Source organism: Macrobrachium rosenbergii, chromosome 4 (genome assembly GCF_040412425.1).
Source record: "Macrobrachium rosenbergii isolate ZJJX-2024 chromosome 4, ASM4041242v1, whole genome shotgun sequence".
Classification (NCBI taxonomy): Eukaryota; Metazoa; Arthropoda; class Malacostraca; order Decapoda; family Palaemonidae; genus Macrobrachium; species Macrobrachium rosenbergii.
In genome coordinates, this window is record NC_089744.1 from 45,776,599 (window position 1) to 45,800,521 (window position 23,923).

The 23,923-nt window shown below is 35.8% G+C and overlaps 1 protein-coding gene across 8 annotated transcripts in view; it reads right to left on the bottom strand.

Annotated features, from left to right (window-relative positions):
- The window catches only part of Tomosyn (syntaxin-binding protein tomosyn), a 991,423-nt gene that overhangs the window by 233,980 nt on the left and 733,520 nt on the right, over positions 1-23,923 (bottom strand). For 2 of the 8 annotated variants that reach the window (XM_067096189.1, XM_067096198.1), the window contains exon 14: positions 23,348-23,366. The exons of the other annotated variants lie outside the window; for them this stretch is intronic. In XM_067096189.1, coding sequence (XP_066952290.1) covers positions 23,348-23,366 — 19 coding nt within the window. The remainder of the gene's footprint in view (positions 1-23,347; positions 23,367-23,923) is intronic. 8 annotated transcript variants of the gene reach the window in all.

The window sequence follows — 23,923 nt, forward strand, 5'->3', positions numbered from 1 at the left end:
TGGGGGAGTGGGTCAGAAAGCTGTGGAGAGAGGGAGAGAGAACAATAACTGAGGCATGTTTATATCGAAGCCTAAGTACGGTAACACTCACATTCCTTTACTTTTTTATTTAACATATTATGCTACAGTATTCTTGTTTATATTTTTACTGTATTATCTCATTTTGCACTTTCTTAAACCAAAAGATAAATGCAATTGTGCGTGTAGGGTACATACATATGCAAACATTCATTCGATGGCGTCAGTGAACTTTCTACATCCTGTTTGGTTTTGTCTTGCCTACATATGAAATTTGCATCTTAAAATATTTTTATGGTGTTAGAGTTGAAATGTCAATAGTGAAAACTATTCTCTCTTGTACTGTTATGATATGTGTTATAATCATACTTAGAGTCAACTAAGCTTGTAATGAAATACAGTACAATAAATCAAGCAAAGCAAAAAATATGGCAACACATGCATATGCACACACTCATTTGCTGGCGTTGGTGAACTTACTGCAGCCTGTTTGGTGTTGTCTTACATATGAAATCCGTAGTTTGAATATTTTTACTGTGATCAGAGATGAAATATAACAGTGGTAAAATACTGTCTTGTGTACTGTGTGATAATCAAACTTAGAGTCAACTAAACTTGTAATGAAATACAGTACAGCAAATCAAGCAAAGCCAAAAAATGGCAACACATGATACTGTAATGCAATAAGAAACAAATTCATGAACATACAGAGTGAAAGAGGTAGAAGTAAAGAGTTAGCTTTCATGATTGCTCTTAGCTCAAAAGCTTGATATCACTTAACACGCTATGATGCATCACGTCATTTATTGCTTGTTATTGGCTGATATGGATACATCATCAGTGTAGGAGTGAATTGTAGCAGGTGCGTGGGTGGACAAGCGCTGTACTTGTGTTTCTCGCTACTGGCAGAAACATGCTATGTCGATTTTTATTTTGAGTGGCTGATAGACTTAGGATCATAAACATATCGTATGCTAATTGGCTACATCTGGAAAGTGTCAGTACACTTGGTAACAAAGACCATTTTTCCCTCTTCGTGCTTGATCAGTGGCTTATTTGAACTGTTCTTGGGTGGACTGCGCTCATAATTATTATGGAGCATGTGGTGTTCTTAGCAGTGCCTGCAATTTTGCAGGTCCTGCTTGTGTCATGTGTCATGCTGTTGATTGTCTGTATGGTCCTACCTTGTCCTAACTGGGTGAGGAAGGTGTTGACCCTAAAACAGAAATTAGAAATTGTTGAGATGATGGAGCAAGGTTGGACCCGGTCACATATAACGGAGGAGTATGGCACTGCCCTGGCCACCCCTGCATGATATTAATGCTTCCTAGGACTAGCTGAAGTAGTACACGACGGAATTCAGTATGAAGACGGCCAAGAGTCAAGCCCACAAAGCCATGGCAAGGAGCAGTTATGATGATACTGATCAGTCTACCTTGTTATGGTTTTGGCAACAATGGACTCCTGGTGTGAACATTTGTGGTGCCAAGTTGAAGGCTGCCGCTTTGAAGTTCGCAGGATTGCATAAGGTTGCAGAATTTACAGCCTCCGAAGGTTGGCTGCACTGGTTCAAAATTCGGCATGGGATTTCTAACAAGAAAACTCAAGGTGAAGCTTTGGATGCTTCCAAGGAGGGAACAGACAACTTTTGCTAGATGTTGCAAGACTTGATGAATTGAGAAGGCCTAGTTTTAGGGCAGGTCTACAATGCTGACAAAACTGTTCTATTCTAAAGCTCCTTACCCAATAACACCTCGGCTGATGAGAAGGAAAAGAATTTACCTGGTTGAAAGCTTTCCAAGCAACGTACTTATACTTATGTGCAAATACTACTGGTGGGCATTGTTGCAAACAGTGGTAGCTGGAAATGCAAAGCAACCATGGGTCCTGTGCGGGTTCACTGGGAGGCTCCCAGTGATTTGATATCATTTGGCAAAGGCTTGGTTCATTTCAGAATGGTTCCATAATAATTTTTGTAAGGAGGTTATTCTTCATCAGACATAGGACTTTGGCACTGCTAGACATTGGGTGAAGGTTTTGCTTCTCAAGGACAGTGTGCTTGTACATCCTAACACAACCCAATTGGTTGGTGACGAAGGTTGTACAGTATTAGGGTTACGTATTTGCCTCCTAATATGACTGCATTCATTCTGCCAAAGGACCAAGGTGTTTTTTGCAACCAAACGGCACTACCAGAAGAAGTTCACAGAGAAAGTGATGGTAGCAGTGGAGGATGAGGAGGAGTAGCAGCAAGGCTTGGATACACGGGGAGGCAGATGACTGAGAATCTTTGAAAGTATTTGCTGAGGTCTGCTACCTAGAAATTTGCCAATGCTTGGAAGGATGTCACCTGGAATCGTATTCTGAATGGAAAATAGACTATGATGGACTTCCAAGGGTTCAATGTTAACGACTTCAATGCCACACTCATGACTTGAGGCGACAACATTCTGACAGTGAGATAGCTGCTGCAGTTGATCATGAAGAAGCGACTGATGACGACAACAATGACGAGGCTGTTTCACATCGACTCCCCTCATACAAGCAAATAAGAATGACCTCTGATGCTGCTATAGATATTGGAGAACCCAAACTTTGACCCCAAGGAATTCCCCATGGCCTCGGACTTGGTTGCACAAATTTGATAGTTAAGAAGCCCTGACACTGCCAAGCAGAATCGTCTGTATTATCAAAGTAACCTCGACAGCTTCTTCAGATCCCGAACCCCTGTGCACCCAAACCCACCGCCATCCACTTCTTTGGTAACTCAGTCCTTCAGCTTGGAACCGCAGCCAAATAGGTCTTCTGCCTTTGTTTATTTGCCGGGTTCCTTCAGCCAAGAATCTGATGTGTTGCTGCCCCACTTCGATGACCCTGACCTTCTAGGCATCTCTTTCCTCTTCCAACCACTTCACTTAATGTCTCCCTGGACTCACAGGAGGCACAGAAAGATGATGATGCCGGTGTCAATGACACAGTCAAGCTGGTGGAGGAAGAGGAGGACTATTAAACCTCCTCACTAGTTTTTAAAACATCCAGCCATCGTGAGCAAGAATGGCGGTGCGCACAGGTTAAGCAAGAGAGTAAAAAGTATTTTTATAAAGTTACAGTATTAGCATTGTTTTGATAAAAGTGTGTAAATTATCATGTACTGTGAGGCTTACGAGAGAAAAAAGGGGGTTTACTTTTTTGGGGAACAATATAATGTATTTTACAGTAAATGAAAAACGTGTAGCCTACCAAACTAAGTGTCGCATATGAGAGAAAAAGAAGGGGTTGCTTTTTTTTTTTTTAATGTAATTTATGGAGTTTATTTTGCTACAAATATGGGAAAATAAGGTAGATAATTACTTTTTTCATAAAGTTTTCAGATTACTGTTTGATGGTTGTTGTTTATAAGAATATTGTGTCTACCACTATGTGGAACTGACAATGTCGGGCGAGGAAGGGTAGGGAGTTGGCTTTGCACACCCCTAGATCTTTTTACTCACCATTACCTGGATCACAACAATATCTGACAGGCCCTTGGCTCTATTAATCTGGATAATTGAGGGATTTTGTATACTGTATATAATTTTCTTCTGTAGCTTTAAATTACTAATTTTTTGAGAAGCAAGCTCTTGAAGGAAAAGGCAAACTTGAAGAATGTTCAGTTTTCCCTAATCTGGCCTGCATACTAATTCTACAGTACATATATTAAATAATTTACAAAGAAATCTTAAAGTATATTTACACAAATTAAATAATTTACGATGACATCCACCTAATCTTGCTAGAATTCTGCTATTGTACTGTATATGGAGCAATTGGGACAGATTAAGTTGGAGAAGGGGTAAAAATATGGCAATAAAATGTAGGTAAGATGGGAACAAAAACATAATACAAGGAAAAACTAATTAAATATGGGTTAAGGTTAAAGAAAAAAAATGATGGAGTGGATGAGAGGTTTGTAAAAATTTCCATACAAGAGCATAGGAACAGCATACAGTAATTGGGGATATAGCAGAGAATAAAAAAATTCATAAGGGAGTTTGAAGAATGAATAAATATATTTACATGAGGGTAAGACTAAGGAATAAAAACATCAAGTGGTGGATGAGGGTACAATAGGTTTAGTGAAGGAAATCATAAGATTACTGGATATTCAAATTGCATAATAGAAAAAAGGTCATGTGCAAGCATACTGGAGGATGGTTAGGGTAGTCATGAAAAAGTAATACAAGAAACAATGGTAAGTACTGTACTGTATTAAAGAGAAATGGGTAGATGGTGAAGAAGAGCTTCCTGGAAAATAAAAAGCTCTTCCATAGGGAAGTAAATGTACACAGAGAGATACTATTCTCACTGAAAGTACAGTATTCAGATTTATTGAATGTGGAGGATAGAATAAGGGCAGAGCTAAATGATGTGCAAGTAGAAAGGTTTAGTGTATGGTTGAGAATGCTTGTGGAAGTGACTGTCAAGAGCAATTAAGGAACTGAAGATTGGGCACACACCAAGAATTGATCAAATTACAACAAACAAGCTGGCTGTGGTATGTGGTAATAGTGTGACTGATTGGCTGACTAGGGTTTGTGAGACAGATACCTAAGAATCAACTGAAAATCAACAGGTGGGTAACTCAACAAATGCAACTTTACTTATCTGACTATGCCCACATCAAAGTAACTAGGTTACACTTGCCAAAATGACTAATAAATTAGGCAATAAAAATTGTTGTGTAATTTGGACCCCTCATAAGAGTGCTGCCAATCAGATTTTATAGACTTTATGCAAAGCAACTTTCCTGTTCTAATCCCAGTCTAAAAACTAAACAGTATCTGTATTACAGCATTACTAAGTAGTTTAGCCAGACTACTCATTATAAAAAAATTTTTAACTTGACCACAAAACTAAAAATGAGATCAATTGGATTTCTTGTAAAAAAAAAAAACATTATAACTGTATAAATAAAGATTGTTAAAGATTCCGACAAAATTTCCATAGGGTACTGATGTTAACTGAAAGTTCTGATAACTGAAAGTTGGGCATTCACTCAAAATAAATTATTATTTTTAGATTAATCTTCTACAGACAGAAACTGGTCATGAAGAGTGCTAAGCAAGTAAACAGTGTCCAAAATGCTGGGTATGCTTGAATCACAATATACTGTATCCAAAATATATAATTTTCCCTCTTGTTACTGATTTTTTGAACCTACAATACAAGCTATGAAATATAGGTTTTAAAATGGTCAATATTTAATACTACTGTTACCAGTTTTGGTATAGTACAGTACTATGTTATTTACAATTGTGCAATCTTTATTTTTAAGAATCCTCTGTTGTGTGTCAATGTGTCTTTCTATCATATCCATCATGTTATGACCTTTGTGGCTCATTCAGTAGCACTCTTGAAAATTATTTTGATTGCATGTTGATTTTCTTCATATTCACTCAGAAACGGCTACTTGAACTACTGGTGCAACCAGAAACTGAGTAAAACCAGCTGGCTGATATGATTGGTGTGCAGCCTGTTCAAGTAAACCCTCGGGCCCAACTCTTACGGACCACAGCCATACCACAAAAAGTGGTGAGCTTGTTGGCAGTCATGAATTTACATGGAAGCTATAGAGAGTAACTCATATGGGCCACAAACTGAAAACAGTTGCTGCATGTTGCAATGTGTGGCTGGTATCATCCACATACTAGCCGCCATCCTGTAGCTGAGTGCAACTCAAACAGATGCTACAAGCACTCCAAAGATTTTTCCAGTGCTGCATTTTCTTAGTCAGGTTTATAATGGCTACTAATAAATAACTGTAACAATGATTTTACTTACCGTATAGTGATTGCAATATGTTCCTCAGCTGGTATACTTTTTCTCAGCATTCTTTCTTTTTTATGTTCTCTCTCAACATTCAGTAAATAACCAAATGTGTTCTTGCTCATCCTAAAATAATTGCAGAATATTCTCATGCATTTGCAACAATTGATAAAGCAAGTAAAACTGCCTTTCATTTCTGTTCTCTATAACTGGTGAACCAGATGTAGTCTCTTACGACGACATTGCTTTTTTATCACATTAAAAGTCACATCAGTGTTCCTTCTGCAAAATCCAATTTTGGTACTAGCTTACTGTTTGGACAGCATGTGGATCATTGAAGGTTCCAAGCAAACATGCGACTGATGAGTGTTCAAGCCACAGAATGGCTTAAAAAAAAATTCCAACATGTGATCCTTATGAATTGGGCCTTAGGTAATGTGTAAGCACAGTACTTAGGTTATGACTTCTTTCATGACCTTGTGGCTCATTTGATAGTGTGACTGCCTTTCCTTAAGAATCTTGGGTGCAATTTCAATGTAATTTATTTCTATTAGGCTTGTGATTGTGGCGATTTCCATCAATAAACCCACTGTTTAGCAGATAACTACCACAGCAGATGTATCCAATGTCAGAGGTAGTAGTACAGTATTCAGTACAATTACTTATATGTCAATTGGAAAGCAGAAAAATAATAAGTGATTTTATCTATGTTGACATTAAAATTGTATGTGCATTAAATGTTGATGAACAATATGGTCAACAAAAGGTTAATGTTTTAAACAAAATATTAGTAAATGGTAATGGACAAACATTACTTGCTTTAGATCAGTTGTAGCACCTCATATCTGAGTAACAGCATATTTTAAGGTACTGAAACAAGAACATGATTAATATTCTATCTCATTGTATGGTAATTCTTGAGATAAGACTGGCAAAAAAACTACAAAAGTTATGTTAGTATGTACTGAAATATGAAGCAACTCCAAGATATTGTGCTCCCAACCCTGTTCCACATGCCTTAAAGAGCGGTTAAACTGGAGATCAAACGTTAGGGGATCAAGTTACATGGGACAAGGTAAAATATTCTGGATGGGTGATGCTATTAGTCTCAACAGTGATGGATAACAGTAAAGGTAGGTTGTGTGGTAAATTAAACCTATACCTATAATCAGCTCAACATCCAGTAACAAACCCAACGACATGTTTGCAGTTTTAACAGGACGTACTTTTCACGCTCAATTCTAGACATGCATTCAGAAGCCTATAGACAAAATCTTTGATTGAATATCAGGATTGTCAAACCAATGGTGATACTCTGGTAGCAAGCAAAAATGCAATGGAACACCAAGGGAGGCTGATGTTAGTATTAAAAAGAATTCTGGGGTTTGGTATCAGGATGAAGAAAAATTAATATACTTTTTGAGGTACTGTATCTCTGTAAAATATATAAGATTTTTACTCATGGAGTTCATAAAGCAGAGAAGATTAGAGAAGTTGAAGAAAGAGTCATTTTCAGGTGTATTTGCATTTTATGGCAGTTTTCCTCAGACTTTGGCCACTGTCACTCATCCTTTTTATCATATGAAAAAGATTCAAGGGATACCAAGATTCTTTCAAGAGAATTATAATGGAAATAACTTCATCAAATTTCCTGTTCATTAACAAATGGATTAACCAGTGATGTTAGTTTGTGATGTTTCTAATGCTGGATATGGAGCAGTTTTACATGTAATGCCAGAAGGGACTGAAAAACAAATTACAATTGCAGCACTGTACTGGGACAGGTAAATCTGAATTATTCGGGCAGAAAAGGGAGGCTTATCACTTGTATGGATGTATATTTAGAGCAAAGGCCCAGGCACTGGGGCCAAGAAGGCCATTCAGTGTGCAGTGAAAAGTTTCCTATGCATTTCTATGTTAAGAACAAGTTCAACTGGTTAAAGATGTCTTCATAAACCTTTACTTGTAATAACAGGTTCCAGGACAAATTTACCAACCCAAGTACTATAGTGGCAAGACTTCAAAGATCCCATAGTATAGTAATGCCATCATTGTACCTCACATGGTGCACTGTATGCATTACTAAATGGTGTATGCACACCCCTTCAGCCCCTAGCTAAATCCATTTTTTAGCCTTTTATTTTACCTCCATTCCCAATTCCTGTCTTTAGTCTTACTGGCCAATATGTCTAACTGTTACTTCTTATTCCAACTGAGGTGTTTCTTGCATGCCCACCTTTAGAGCCTTGTACTTTCTCCATCTTTTTACTGTCTTAAGCATCAAATAGCTGAAAGTGCCCATGTTTGGCTCAACAATGCAAATTTCATAAATCAAATTAAGACTTCAAAGATGGGCCATTAAAGTTGTAACTTATACAAACCTACATAAAAGATGGGCAATGCTGAAGCACTGTCAAGGTTTCCTGGTAGTGGGGCTCCAGTAAAACATGGTAAAGGTATTCATTAATTAATGCTATCAATTAAGTAATACAGAGAAACCATACCTTCGAAGGTACTCCAGAGCTTAATAAAAAGTAGAGCTAGGTTTATGGATACTGACTGTAAACCATATAAAATAATTTGGCATGAAACTAGTGTGGGAAAATTTTGTATAGTGAGAGTTCAAGGGTTATAATTCCAGCATCATTAAAAAAATTGGGTTTTTCCAAAAATTCATATTGTGAATCATAACTTAATGACACCAAATTCAATTGCTAGAACTCATACTTGGATGTCATGATCAAACAAAGATACTGAGTTACATGTTAGAAGATGTAATAATTGTGCATTACAAGATAATCCAAGGTCCCACAAGAATGTAACTATGGGACTGCATTAAATATGCATGGCAATGCAATTTTCTTAATCTGGATCAAAATCTTTTTGGTCTGCATTGGTATTTTGAATGTACTGTTAGGTACTCTACCTTTCTGGCAATGTATTTTATTATCTGTCTTATTATTTCATCCAGTATTCATGCATTTATCAGTTATATTCTTTTATTTAATTTGGTACCTCATATTTTCAAGTGTAATACTCAGTAGCATTCCAGTTTGAGAGTTTCTGGACTATCCTTTATGCTAGACATTCTGTGATTGGACACGAGAAGCAGTGTTTTTAATGTGTTATGTCCGCTGACCATTCTGTGGTTTATGAAATTGCTAACTGCATTATGTGCAGACTGTTTATCTATAGTTTCTAGTACACCAAGTTGCTATATTAGCTAACAACATTATTCATAAACTGTTCATCTATGTTATGTAGTGGGCCAGATTCTTTATGAACATTTATGTCACTCACATTCAAGGCCATGATTAACTCCATAAGCTTCATCCTTATTGGATGATAATCAACAGTCTTCAGTATTTTTAAGAAGAGTGGCATTTATCTGATTTGCATTTGGTCTCACATTTATCATATCTACTTTCTTCTCTTAAAAGCTCTTTGTAGCCAAGACTAGAAGGGCACTCTAGTATTGGCTCTGTGATTAACCTATGAGCACTATTTTTTTTATGATGGAAACTTGTTTCTTTACCTGAAATTACAGTTTTGTTTTGTTCACTTTTATTCTCTTCACTTACTTATGACTTGTAATTTTTCTATATGTGGGGAATACCAATACAGTATCAGTTTTTCAAACAGTAATTTTTTTAGACTAGTCTGATTTATCTATATTAATTTTTTTGTTTTATTTCTCACAATGAGACACTATCAAGTGACTTAGATGGGCAAAGGGTTACTACCTTCACTCATGCCTATTTCTTGGTTGCGTTCAGACTACTGGGTATCAACTTCATACATACATTGGTCAGGAACACCTGGATTCTGAATTAATCATTCAACATCTTCCAATAAACAACATGCTTGTTTAGCTCAATTATTTTGTCTGCTCTGCTCCAAGACTTTTTATTGGGTTAGCATCTTAGATGAATCAGTGAAACTGTTTTAGTTCTAGTTAACTTTTTTGAAGGTCATTCCCATTATCTTTGCAATATTTGTAGTTGTGTGTTATACATGTATGCAATGATTCTACTAATCCTTTGACCCACAGAATGCATAACTTGGATTGCCATAAAATTTTATGATATGGCCATATCTGCTGAAGCTACTACATTGGAAGAAAAGGGCTTTGAAATATATGGTCTTCTCTCTCTGTTTTGGCCTACAAATTTGTTTTTATAGGATGATTATAGATGACTATGTCTACTGAACTTAATTTTTGCCATCCATGAGAATTCCCCATCCTTTTTGCAGAAATGCTGATGTCAAGGCCTATGTTATATTTTCACTGGAATCTGGTTTTAAGTTTTTATCAATCATTTCATCATTTGTGGTATTATTACCCTAACCTGGATAAATATAATTTAATCTATCATCAAAAAGTATCCTGTTTGTCCAGCTTCCATAATCTGTATTTCAATACTAAATTCCCATTAGCATCGTAGACTTGGAGCTACTTGATTTACAGTTATCAAGATCGATATTCTATCAAACTGCAACACTATTTCATAACCTACTACCCAAGATGTTTCCTTTCTTACACTGTTAAACAGTGGAACAGCCTTGGTAGTTGTATTATTAGCACTGATGCCTGTAAGTCTGAAAGATGCTATTTTAAAGCAACATGCACTGGTGCCTTAGTTTTTCTGATCTATATATTTATTTTTGTATATACATATAAACATCTGACTGCTAGCTGGTATAACTTTAGGAAGTTTACCTTGCAAGTGAAGGTGTTTTAAGCTTGCAAAAATTAATAATAAAATAATAATAATAATAATAATAATAATAATAATAATAATAAAAATAATAATAATAATAATAATACGCTGTAATAATATATGTAGGTAGAAGACCCCTTTCAAACAAATGTAATTAAATGAGATTGCCACTTCAGCTGCATTCAACTAGCATAAATTCTCTTCCATCTTTCTCATGAATCCATCACCAAAAGAGACAACAAAGCACACAATCCCAGGTACAGTATCAGCAACACCATGCAGCTGGGAAATTGATAGCTGCCTATTGACCAACCAAAATATTCATGGCAGCCAAGTCACTGCACTCAGTGTGGGTGCACCAGTGGAACCATCAATGCTAAAAAATTGACTTACAAAAAAAATCTCTCTAGCCAATCAAAACACGGCCAACCAAGTTTTACATAAGGAGGCAGAATCCACATTGCAGATTAGCCTACTTTCATCTTCTAATGTGATCATGCTCATCAGACCCTGTGCAAATTGTGGCTGAGAAATTCCAGAAACTATTCATCCACAGAACACTTCAGGGAATAAAAACTCCTGAGTGAACTATGCCTTTTTCTAATACAAACTAAAGACTTGCTTGCAAACATCAGTTACTTTGCAACTTGGACTTATATACTCTTTTTATTAAAAGTATTCCCATAAAAAAATATGACCCTCTCCAAATACATATAGGCAAGTTCCTGGCAGGATACAGTAGCAGTGAAAAAGCTACCATATGAAAGACAAAGAGAGTTATTAATACAAATAAAATGCAATTAATGCAGCAATCACATCTAATTCCAGTACGTAATAACAACAACAATAGGCAGCACATAAATAAACAGTATAAAGTGCGGAGTGAAGCACTTAGTTGCACAAAGGAAGACTGCTATACTACTGTAGGGAGAGGCTAATGAGTGGGTGAATACTAAGTCACTTTGCAGACATTAGATTTTGGGTAGAATTACATTGCAGAAAATGGCCTTGAAGAAATGGGGAATATTACATAAAAGGTAAAAATTCAACTGAAGGTTTGAATCTAAAGAAGGGGTTAATTAAAGAATGGAGTTTATAGCCCCAATTGACAGACATCCCTCATCTACAGTGAGTACAAGATCTTGAACATATTTGCCATACTGCCCTTTCAGTAACAGTGTTTTGCATTTCCAACAAATCAAAGATGAATTTGACTTTAAAAAATGTTGAAATCAATAATGTTAGCTGTATTCAGTAGCATCTAAAATTTTTTGTCCACAACCAAAGGCTAAATATAAATTTTAATAACTTGAACTAAGATGCTGCATGAGATAAAACATATGTTGTGTTACCACTATATTTAAAATCTGATAGCTCCCATCTTACCATGACAGTAATTAAATTGTGATCTTTAAATATACGTACTTTCTTCTTCCAAAAATTTTATGAATCATTCTGAAATCACAGTTCTACTACAGTATGCACTCTAAGGTGTCAATCTGATAAAAAAATATCTATAATAATCAAGATACATAAAAAAAAAATCATCAAAACTTGACAGCACACCTCTTAAATCTCAAATAACATGGGAATTTAGACAAGACCTTTATCTGGTTAATATAGTACAATCACTTCCACTGACAGATTTGCCACTCACTGAAACTAAAGAGTACCTAATATTTTATGGTTAGATTTTGCAGTATATCTTTAAAATACATTTTTTCAGATTCGTCCCTCACCGAAACTATATGGTACCTACTGTTTTATCGTTAGATTTTACACTATCTTTTTAAAATACAGTCTTAAATTTCTATAAAATTCTAGGATAAAACTCAACTCTTACAGTTATGAAAAAAGTCTTCTTCTGTCAATCACAGGTCTAATGATTATAAGTTGCCTTATTTCTGCATACTGGAAATGCCCAGTAACACTTACTCATAGTGTTCAAGACTGAGGGGCCACTCTTGCACATAACCAGACTTGCATAGAAGGTTCATTTCCTTTCTCACTTTTTTGTATGACCTGGGAGAGTAAACATCGATGCTCTTCCAATGGATACCTCTTTGAAGTTATCCATTGTCATTGTCATTATTTTCGTTATCAATTTAATAGCTCTCATTCAATTTCACCTGCATCAACTTTTTAGTTTATGATTTAGGAGTTACATTATTTTGTATTTTGTAAGTGCATATTGGATGCTGGCAGTCATTGCTTTTACCATAAGTGGTTACCATGAGTGTTCATTTTAAATTTATTTTTATTTCATTATTCTAGTATACCTTTTCCTCACTGTTTTCTGTTATTTATTCAGTTTTTCAGATCTAATTTTCCTGTTACCTGGGTCGCCTTGTTATATTTGTATGATACAATTTCACATAACCTCAACTATAGTATAGTTTTTCTTTGCCCTGCTTTAATGTTTTAAAGTTACACTTTTAGTTCACAGCAACCTGTTACCTTCAGTACCAAGTAAATTTTGTTCATTCAGATTTGTAAGTCTGTGATTTTCGTCATGTCAGTTCTGACCAGGCCCTAGTGTTGTTTACATACAATTTGTTTCATCCTGCAACATCTTACCATGTTAAGATACCTGTCAGGGTCTCCTTGCTCAACTGTGTCTTTGCCTGATGGAGATCCCTGTCTCTTGTGTATGTCTTGCCAAAACCAACAATGCTGCCAAAACTTGAGTGGGATTCATGTTGTGATTGGCCTGTGAATCAGTAGTTTCTCCTCTCTCAAAAGAGATCAAATAAGTTGGGCACTCCAAAATCTGTTGATGACTCATCTAGATATCCCCATCTTCCCTCTGTTTGATAAGGAATGGGTTTCTACACGATGCCTCAGCTCTCACCTTGCCTCTTTCCTCACTAAAGCCTCAAGACCAATGGTTTACTGGTGAAGATGAGGAGGTAGTTGGGGATTCTTCTCATGTCTCTTCTGCTTTGTAGTATTCCCTGGCTCCTAAGACTGCTCTCTCCCAACATTTGCTAAAATTGCTCCAAGCATCCTATCATTACTCAAATGGATTCCTTTCTTTGTTTTTTGCCTCTTCATATCCTCCACCTCTTGCCACCTTTACCCTCTGATCTTGATGCCTACAATTCCAGATCCTCTAGTCTCATCTCCCACTGAGTTGTTGGAAAAAATCTGATGAAGCCTTATTAACTCATCTTCAATGCTAGTTTTTTCTGTTATGAAAAAAACCTTTCATGATCAGTTGTGGCATGCCTTCACCTCATCTCCTGGCATGTTACATCCTTGAAGGAAGCCCCAACTCATGATTTTGCCTCCTGCTGTAATGAATACCCTAATTACCTACACCTCCAGCTGTCATGAACCTTCCCCCTTGCCTCCACCTGAAGGGAACCTACTGTTCCTCAATCATCTAAGCCTTCGCCTAGTGTGTCTCCAGTTCCTGCTCTCATCATCATGCCAAAGAGGGAGGATATTCCTCTTCCTGAATCTCAGTCTAAAGGTTCATGCTTGCCTCAAATGTGAGCATTAAGGCTGAACTACATCCTTCCCCCATCATCTTGTCTTTTACAGCCTCTTCACTTGGACTGTTCTATATCTCCAGAAACAGCCAGCTGAAAGACTAGCAGTAAGCCTTTAGCATGTGGTGTCCTTCCTTCTCAGAGTAGTAAGGACTGTAGTCATTCACCTCCTTGAAGCTCCAAATGATACCACTCCTAGAGGTGTAGCTGTGCCTCCAAACATTACTGCTCCCTAACTGACATAGACTTGAGTTCTTCCTGATTAGGCCAGCATCATGGAGATTTGAGCAACTCTTAAAATTCAATGGACTCTTGTCAGTCCAAACTGGATAGACCTACAATAAGCCCTCTCCTTGTAAGTCGAGCCTGAGAACTATCATGATGCCCCATAGTTACATCCTTGGGTTATCCCTTCAGTAACTCAACAGATTTTACACAATTCAAAGGTGTTCTCTTTATCCGGTCAACCCTTCTTTGCAAAGGTCATTACAAACGTTGTGCCAGCCATGTTCTTACCGGGTTCTGTTTCACTGTTGCCCATAGAACTACTAAACAACTATGAAATTATTTGCAAATAAGCCCTTGCCCACCTGAATTGGCAAGAGTGGCTTCTTGGCAATGCCAGTGCTTTCCTGTCTAATAATATAAGAACAAGGGAAGGATTCTATTCATCATTCACCTGACTTTGTAACTGCTAATCAACATTGCGTGTAAAAAGAAGGATGTGACTTTCAAGGAACCCTCCCTACTTTTTCTCAATTTCCAAGCTGTGTTACTATATCTCTGGATCTGTTCCCTTTTCAAGCATCCCTGATTAAAGAACTGGTAAAGCAGCTATGTTCACAGCCATCACCTGGACAACCATGAGAAACCAACTAGGTACATCTGTATCACCTGTGGCCATAGAAATCTTCATGTGGGTGGAGGAGCACAAAATTACCCATGCCCCATATTTGTTTCAAGGGCTCAAAATGTAATACTGCACAAGGTCCTTCCATTAAATTATTTATATATATAATGTGTATATATATACTGTATACACACACACACACACACACACACACACACACACACATATATATATATATATATATATATATATATATATATATATATATATATATATATATATATATATATATATATATATATAGTGATAGCAGGCCCCACTTTTGTGCGCTTCACTTTTTCACTCTTGACTTTGTCATGGATTTTTGTGGAACATTTCTTTCAATTTTACTCAGGAACTTTCACCAATTTACACATTTTTTCATAGAGCAATATTCACTAATTACTGTATTTTCATTTTATTTTCATGACTAAATACATTTTTATGATAAAAATTATTTACTAATTTTCAAATATTAACATTAATGTAAACACAGCAAAATATCTATAAAATTTTTAATACAAATTAGATAAATCTTTAATACATATTAAATAAATCTGTCTTACAGAACATTTGACCACTAATCTCTCTCTCACTGAGATAAGAGAGAGATTGATTTTTTATGCACGTATGTTTATTTGTTTTGTAAAGTATAGTTTTATAGATAAACGTGGTTACTTTGTCATTCATTTTTTCATATTTTCCACGCTATAATTATACACCTTGCATTTCAATAAAAGCACACTGGAAAATAAAATTAAAATAATTAGTGAATCATTTTACATAAACCCTATTAACCTCATTCTAGGGCTCCCCACCCCGGAATGAGCTTAACAGATTTACCTATAACAATTAGCTAATTATTTACATTTTATTTTCCAGTCTACTTTTATTGAAATACAAAAAGTTGCATAATTATACTTCAATACTATGAGAGTAAATGGCTATGTTTACTTATACAGGAATAACTTGATTAGTGGTCAAACTTTCTGTAAGACAGATTTATTTAATTTGTATTAAAGATTTAATTTTTATTACACATTTTATATATATTTTACTGTATTTACATTAATATTAATATTTGAAAATTCATAAACCACTGTTACAAGCATTTTAGGGGTGTATGTACTTAGAAGTAACAGTTGTATGGGGGTAATCTAAGATGACTGTGGGTGTTTTGGGGTGATGGTTTGGGGTGTATTTTTGTTTGAAGTATTAAATTGTTTTATTATGATAATTGAAGGTATATTTTTGTTTGAACTAATAAGTTTGGCAGTGAACTGTTAAAATAGCAGTTAGAAGCATTTTAGTTTCAGGGGTATAGGGTATTTGGCTGTTTAAGCATTTATAAGCATTTTCAGAGGGGATTTTGCATTTTTGCAGTAAGTTCTGGAACCTATCCCTGCGAAAAAGTGGGGAGCACTGTATGTGTATGTATGTATGTATGTATGTATATATATATATATATATATATATATATATATATATATATATATATATATATATATATATATATATATATATATACAGGCAGTCTCCGGTTATCGGTGGGGTTCTGTTCCCGACAGTGTGACGACAACTGAAAATCGCCGCTAACTGAAAACTGGCAATAATAGCACTGATCCCCGGTTAGCGGCGCCGATAACCGGTGATCAGCGCCACCGATAAGAGGTGATCAGCGCCACCGATAAGAGGTGATCAGCGCCACCGATAACGAAAATCTGGTTATTGTCATCGCTAGACAGCGCCGTAAAATCGGATCGCCAGTAACCGAGGCTGCCGATAACCGGGACTGCCTGTATGTATATATATATATATATATATATATATATATATATATATATGTTCTAATATGTTCTCACTTTACCTGTATTTGGGAGAGCTGATGACCTAAGTGGAAGGTGCTGAGGTAAGTGAGGGGAATGTGAGATGTTATTGTTTGGAAGATGAGTTAATATCGCAAATAAACAACAGGCAACTCTTTTTTCTTCCCGCTTTTGCCTCTTTCAACTTCTTTTTGAGACTCAATGTGTTTCTTTCTCACTAAAAATCTGTCCAATAACATTTTTGCATGCATTTTACAGTGTTCCAAAGTGAGATGCTGCATTGTCACTCAGCAGTTTGCTACAGATTGGGTGATATTTTTCAGGGGCAATTTAACAATTTCTCAACTTCTTCAATTGTATGAGACCTTTGCTTCATAAAAGATTTCACTCCCTTACCAATATCAGTTCATTCAATGGTTTCTTTACATTTTATCAAAGTAGAAATTGTTTACTTGGCCACCCCATACTCCTTTGCCATTTCAACCATTCAGACACCACTTTCATCTTTTCTCTGTTATTTCCTCTTGAATCTCAATAGATTATCAAGCTCTTTGCCTAGCTGGCATCTCTAGCCTTCTTATGAACACTGTTGGCTTATATACAGCACGATCACTTAGATCTAGATTAAGAAAAAACACACACAGTCTGGGACAAAGCTTAACAGAGGTGTGCACTAAGCGAGACCTACACTTAGACTGAACCCTTCCTTATGTTTCAGCTTGGTACTGCAAATATATGACATACTTAATCCCATATATGTTCTAGCCGATTGTCTTTGTCCATTAAGCATGGCATCTGTCAACCTAGGTATGACTGTACTTCTGTACTCCGAATGAATACTGACTGTTTGTCTTGTTTCTCTTTCCAAGGTAATTTTTTTGTCTTGCCTATTTCTCTTTCTAACGTATTTTTTTGTCATGCTTCCCCCACCTCGTGAGAAATTACCCTCATCTGCAATCCTTTTGTGTGTTCGTTTATAAGGACTTGAACTTTAGTACTGATCAAGATATTTTAGACTTGATTCATCAGTTCCAAAAATCTATTCGTAGAAAACCTGTGAAATCTCCAAGCTCAGATTTTGCCTTAGTTCTGAGGAGAATGACCGGGCTTATCTTTAAACTAATCCTGGAATTGTCCTTATTAGAATGACTTCTAAAAGTCTTCCTCTTTTGGCTCTGGCCTGCTCAAAGTGTATCAGTTAACTTGCTCCATGCCTTGGCCAGCACTGTTACACTTGAAGAATTGGTTGTTCAACATACTTTTCCTCTGATCCAAATTTCATGGCCAAAACACAGTAATCCAATCTCAAAGACATAGGACTTGACAGTTGCTCTTTGGTTATCTCATGTTCTCGGGAAGAGAAGCTCCTTTTACTGGATGGGGCTGTCAGGTTTTAACTCTAACAACCTCTGAAACTCTACTCACCCTCTTCTAAATTCTTCCTTTATTGTACAGGTAACTAGTAGAAGCAAATCTCAAAATATGGTTTCCTTCTTGCTCTTACAAGTAATTATGAGGGCTTCTTCTCATGTGTCAAATATTCCTTTTAAGTATGGGAAAAAGCGTGTAAGGTGTGCACTTTACTTCCTTTTATGGCCTTTGAATGTAATTTGGAGTTTTCTGGCAGCCTTCAAGTATGAACATAGTTAGCCATTATACCTTCACTGTACTCTCATTTAATAGATGCGATTCATACGCATATGGGTAGTTTTTCACTGGATTTGTTTATGCTACTGACAGGAAGGAGCAGACATTCTTCATCCTCCTTATCATAGATTTCAATCTTCAGCATCTCTTTGGTATTCCTCTGAGGCTTGGTATTCAGGAGTATCTACCTTCACAACTTAGGTTCTTGACAAGTGTTCAACCTGATTCTCTTGAAAGCAATGTGTTATGTGCAACCCATGCTTTACAAGCCCATGACCTACACAGGATCAGATCCTATTCATATTCAATCCATAACTTCTGGGATTTCTGGCAGTTTGCCCAAAAACTCTGGTCTCCTTCTTCCTCCTTTGTAAACTGCTAATCAGGCAACTGTGTTGAATGGGTTAGCAAAGAACTAAATGACTTTTAATAACAGAAAACATATCCCATTAACCATGAAGTAACTTTTGTCCTCATCCCTTCTCAACCATTGTTTTTTTTTTTTTTATTCTTCATAGATTTCAAGTGAGGAGGAAATAAGCACCAGATGTGGGTCTGGTTATATTCAGTAGGCCTTTCAATACTGAAAGATACAAATTCGTATGACCGGGTATTTCTTATGAAAATAAACCAAAATACTTTTGTATCAAATAAAACATTTTTCTTGAAATGGGTTAAAATTAAAGTAGTCGTTTGAAGGTATGTAAATCATGTTCTGAGAGAGGGTCTATCAAAGTTTTTGTGGGCTGATGTGTTGTAATATTGTTCTGACCACGTTTTCAGGCTACATGAGCTTGCCTGGTTCATATTTAAGATGTTTAGCCTAAGGTAAAGCAGGAAAGGTGCCATTAGTCAGTACTGATAGTACCTTTTAAATACAGGGTGTAACATGAGTTTATGCAAATATTTCAGGAAATGACAGAAAAAGTAATTCTGAGCAGAAAATGTTCCATAAGAAATGCATTTTAAGGCTTCGTTTGTTGGTGATGGGAATTTTAAAATAACAGTTCATCATTAACACTGCTCTCGGGCGAACGATGTTGTTAACGGGAGGTCGGCGTAGCCTGGGATGTGGTGGGGGGTGGGGGTGAAGAGAATGAAGCATGTGGATTGCTCGTCTCTTAATTTACTCTTTTTTTTGCAAGTAATCTAATTTTCATGATTAGCTTACAGTGGTACTGTATGGCTTTAAGTATCAAATAAGTAGTGTGAATGTTGCCTGGCAACATTTACTTGTGGTCGTTGAATTGTAGCGCGCTCTGTCTGTAAGGCTGCCTCATCATGGAATTGTTGAATCAGGAGTTATGACTAGGCCTATGCTTACGACTGGTGTCTGATGAATACTTCTGATGGAGAGGGAGCGACTTTTAATAATACATTTTAAATCCTTCATATGAGTCTAATGAATAAGCCTACTTTTGAAGAAGACAAGATTCAATTAGGCTTGCTTTTCTTTTTTCTTATAGATGTCCAATGACTACTACTATGTTCAATTGTGCATACATTTTTTTTTTGTTCAGTATCTAAATAATATATTTGACTGGGAGGTATTTAATTCATATCAGCCTAATAGCTCCATCTTCCTCCCCCAACCCATATCCTTGACTACGACATCACGTATCTTTCTTAGTCACCAAAGAGCACTGCTAATGATAATTGGTCATTTTAAGAGTTCACCTCACTGACAAACAAAACCTTAAAATGCATATCTTTATAGAACATTTTCTGCTTAGAATTGATATTTCTTTCATTTCCCAAAATATTTGCATTAACTCGTCTTACACCCTGTACATCATTATTCTTAGTTTAATTGGGATGGCTCATAGGGTGTGTTCTTAATGAATATATTAGTTCTTATTTAATAATATTGTATTGTAATTACCTAAATGTTTCATGAATGGATGTTAATGCTTGGTATTTGGGGGAGGGGGGTAGGGCCTGGCAACTGGACAATCATAAAAAAGTTTGACTGCAAGTGTTGTTCTGCATGAAAGACTAGGTCATATGGGTTATTAGTCAAATATCCACTGGTCAAATGAGCTAAGCTGGGATAGTCTTTTCAATCTGGTGTTGACTTTGGAATGAAAACAATTACAAGCTGATAGTGGGTTTAACATGCCCTAACTGGTTACAGTATTTTCTGATTTGTTATTCCATCTAATATTTACCTTATGTGAAGAGTTTTGGAAATAGCAACACACCATTGAAAGGAACAGATTTAGTACATAATAGTAAATATATCTTTAACAGCTTTATCAGCATCCTCATTCCCTTTAATGCATACATGTGCAGAAACAACACATTTTGACATTCATAAATGGTTTATAATTATAATTTTTTAATTAAACCTGAAAATTAAAATATCTCATTCCTCAGTCTTGGATTTATGATTGAAATAATATTAATGTTACTATGTCATTGGAATTTGTTTTTTGTATCAATTATTAATATACTGAGCAGTTCTTTTCCCTTATATCCTGTAGTTGTTCGTAACACTGGGGACTGTGACTTCTTTGATAAAGGTTATCATAATTTACTGTACTATCAATATTATCTTTAACCATACAGCTGAATTAAAAACTTGATTCTCATGTGGTTGGTCCGATGGGTTTGTCTTTAATGAAAAATTTTATTCTAAGTAAGTTGCAGTGCTTTGAAATTTAATAATTGAAAATGAAGATTCTGATGAAACTTAACCAACTCATTTATTTCAAAGTTTAGCATTCACTGTTGGCCGAAGTTGGGATATTCATAGAAGATAAACTGTGTTCAACTGTCCGTACCGACCTGCATTCTTTGAATACAGAGATTTGGATATTTGATGAATAATCCACATGACCCTAAGTTAAATGAGTGTGCCCAAATCGAGAAATGATAAAATTACTTCAATGTGACCCTCTTTGGCACTAAGAAGACTGCCATAATCCAATGATGGGCTTCATCCATTTTAATCTATTGTCATTATATTCACTAACAAAAATTTTGTGCAATGGCAAATATGCTTCACAGGATCTTACCAGAGGGGTGGGAATCATTTGGATGAAATGATTTCTATCTAGGTTGCCAAATGCCATATGTAGCTACAGCTAAAATTTCACTCTTTTTTTTTTTTTTCTCCAATATTCAAAATTTTTCCTTGCAAGCACCCCTTTTAAAGACTATACAGTACCTCACTTTCTGTTTGTTAAAATGGCTTAAGCCTTCATTACTAAACAATATCACAGGACTGAGCTCAACCATAGCCCATATATGGAAGTGCCTCAACAGGCTCCTACCATAAAAAGACAGCTGCTCCAATAAGAAAAGATAGTGTGTCACAGAGAATACTACCTTGATGTTTTGACTTTTCTATAATCGGATCACTCAAGAAATAAATTATTTCCACATATTCGTTAAATTGTGTATACAACTTTTAGAAGACACATACCACCTAACACCACAAATAATTGAAAATAACACAAAAGAATTTTGAAAATGGGGGTTAAGAGATTTTGAACAAGTCTCGACCTCATGAGTCTTGCAACTTATCCACAAAAACCAACTGCATTTTCCATCCTTGGTACTTTAAGCTACTAAATGTGTGCAGTAATTGGCCGGGATAAAGTTGAATAAATTGGAATGCAGGCAAAAATAACATGGAGCACATTTCACCTCAGGTCCAAGTGTTGGGTAAAGGTTGCAAAGAACCTTTGGTAATACCTGCAGTGCAACATACAGGCAAAATGTAAGAAGCAATCAGAAAGTTATAAAAGCTAGCTTTACCAATCTATTGAGCAAATATCTACTCTTATAGGGATGGTCCAAAGGGTCTATTTTGTAAAAAAAGGAGTAAAGCTAATTAACTAAATAAATTTAATAAATTATAGTACCACAGTCTAATTATGAAACTGACTACAAACGTTGAGGATCTTGACAAAATTTCTTTTAGGGGTTTGTGTCCAACACCTGACATTTGTGCTGATCCACACCAGCATTCAAACGAAATGTTTAATTCCTAAAGTGGTATTGCAGTATCTTCAGACGAAAACAGGGTCATGATGAGTAACCATTAAGGAACCATGAGTTTAAATATGTGGTCTTATTCTCAGATATGATGGCACCACTTCTACAACTGATAACTGCTCTATCCCTATTGAGGTTTAATCCACTTGAAAATGCTGTTCACCTTTCCATAAATCCTATTTATAACACTGTTACTCATAAGAATGTTAATGTTTAATTTCTTCATAGCTGTTGCAGACTTCATGCTTTATCTGCATCTTTATTTCATTTAATACCCATTTAAGCAGGGACCCAGCATAGCTCAACACTTATACCAAGCTCCATTTACATACAAAAGTGAATTGTGGTTTAAGTGCTTCTATGGCACTTTTAGAACTACTAAAATGAAAATTTCTATATAATTTTTTCAGTCATCTTAAAAAACAATGAACATTCCCGGCATATCTATTGTAAAAACTGAGATGGTATTAGGTAGTAAAACCTAAGTTTTCAATCTGGAGGTCTTACACCCTACTTGGAGATTTTGGCCCATCTATAATAATCGTCAAAAAGTAACTATCACTACAATCTTTAAAGTTTTTCTTTTACCAATACACAACAAGGAGTATGGTTTGACAGTACAATGTAATAACAGCAGGAATAAAACTCATTGTTATCAATGCCTACCAAATTACCATTAAAAAGATTCTTTATCCTTCAAATATACTTATCATCATCATCATTACAATGTGATGTCTAAAAACACGTTTTTATGAGTAAAATGCCTGGATGCTTTTACTTTTTTAAGCATGTATAACATTTAAAAATTCCATCATAAATGTTGAGACAAGGTTCAAAACAAGAAAGCAAGCAATACAGGTAGAAGTGGTTAACCTCACCTTCTGGGCAATCTGTAGTATACTTCTTTCAAATAAGTTAACAGCAAAACAGTTAATGCCAACTCACCTTCAGGGCTTTGGGAGTCCTGAAAAAAAATATGACCTCCTTCAACAAGAATAAGAAAAAATATGAAGCCATTAAAGATGGCATATTTAGGTATGAGGGAGGGTTAAGGAAGTATAACTGCTCTGGTCAATGGTCATCCATATCAATCACAGACAATTAATAAGTACTGATAAGTGAACACTCAAAACACTAGCACATTCCTATTAGTAAATGATAGTAGGTAGTTTGTCAGTAAAGACAAAAAATAGTAATGAAAATCAAATAAACCTCCACTCTACAAGAGAAAGTTGTGTAAATAAAATTCGGTACAAACATGCCAGATTACCAATTGTAAATACTGATAGTAAAGAGGCAAAAACTAACATTATTGTGAGTACTGAATATTTAGCACCTTTTAAGAAAAGACCCTGCTAATAACTGACAACAATTGCCATTATTAGATAACACCTCAAATTCCACCAGGCAAGAGCATACTTCATATACAGCAGAAACAACAATTAAATACTATAGTAACTTATAATAATGCATTATCAGAGGAAAGTCAATACGTTACAGAAGTATAACAGATTTGTAACA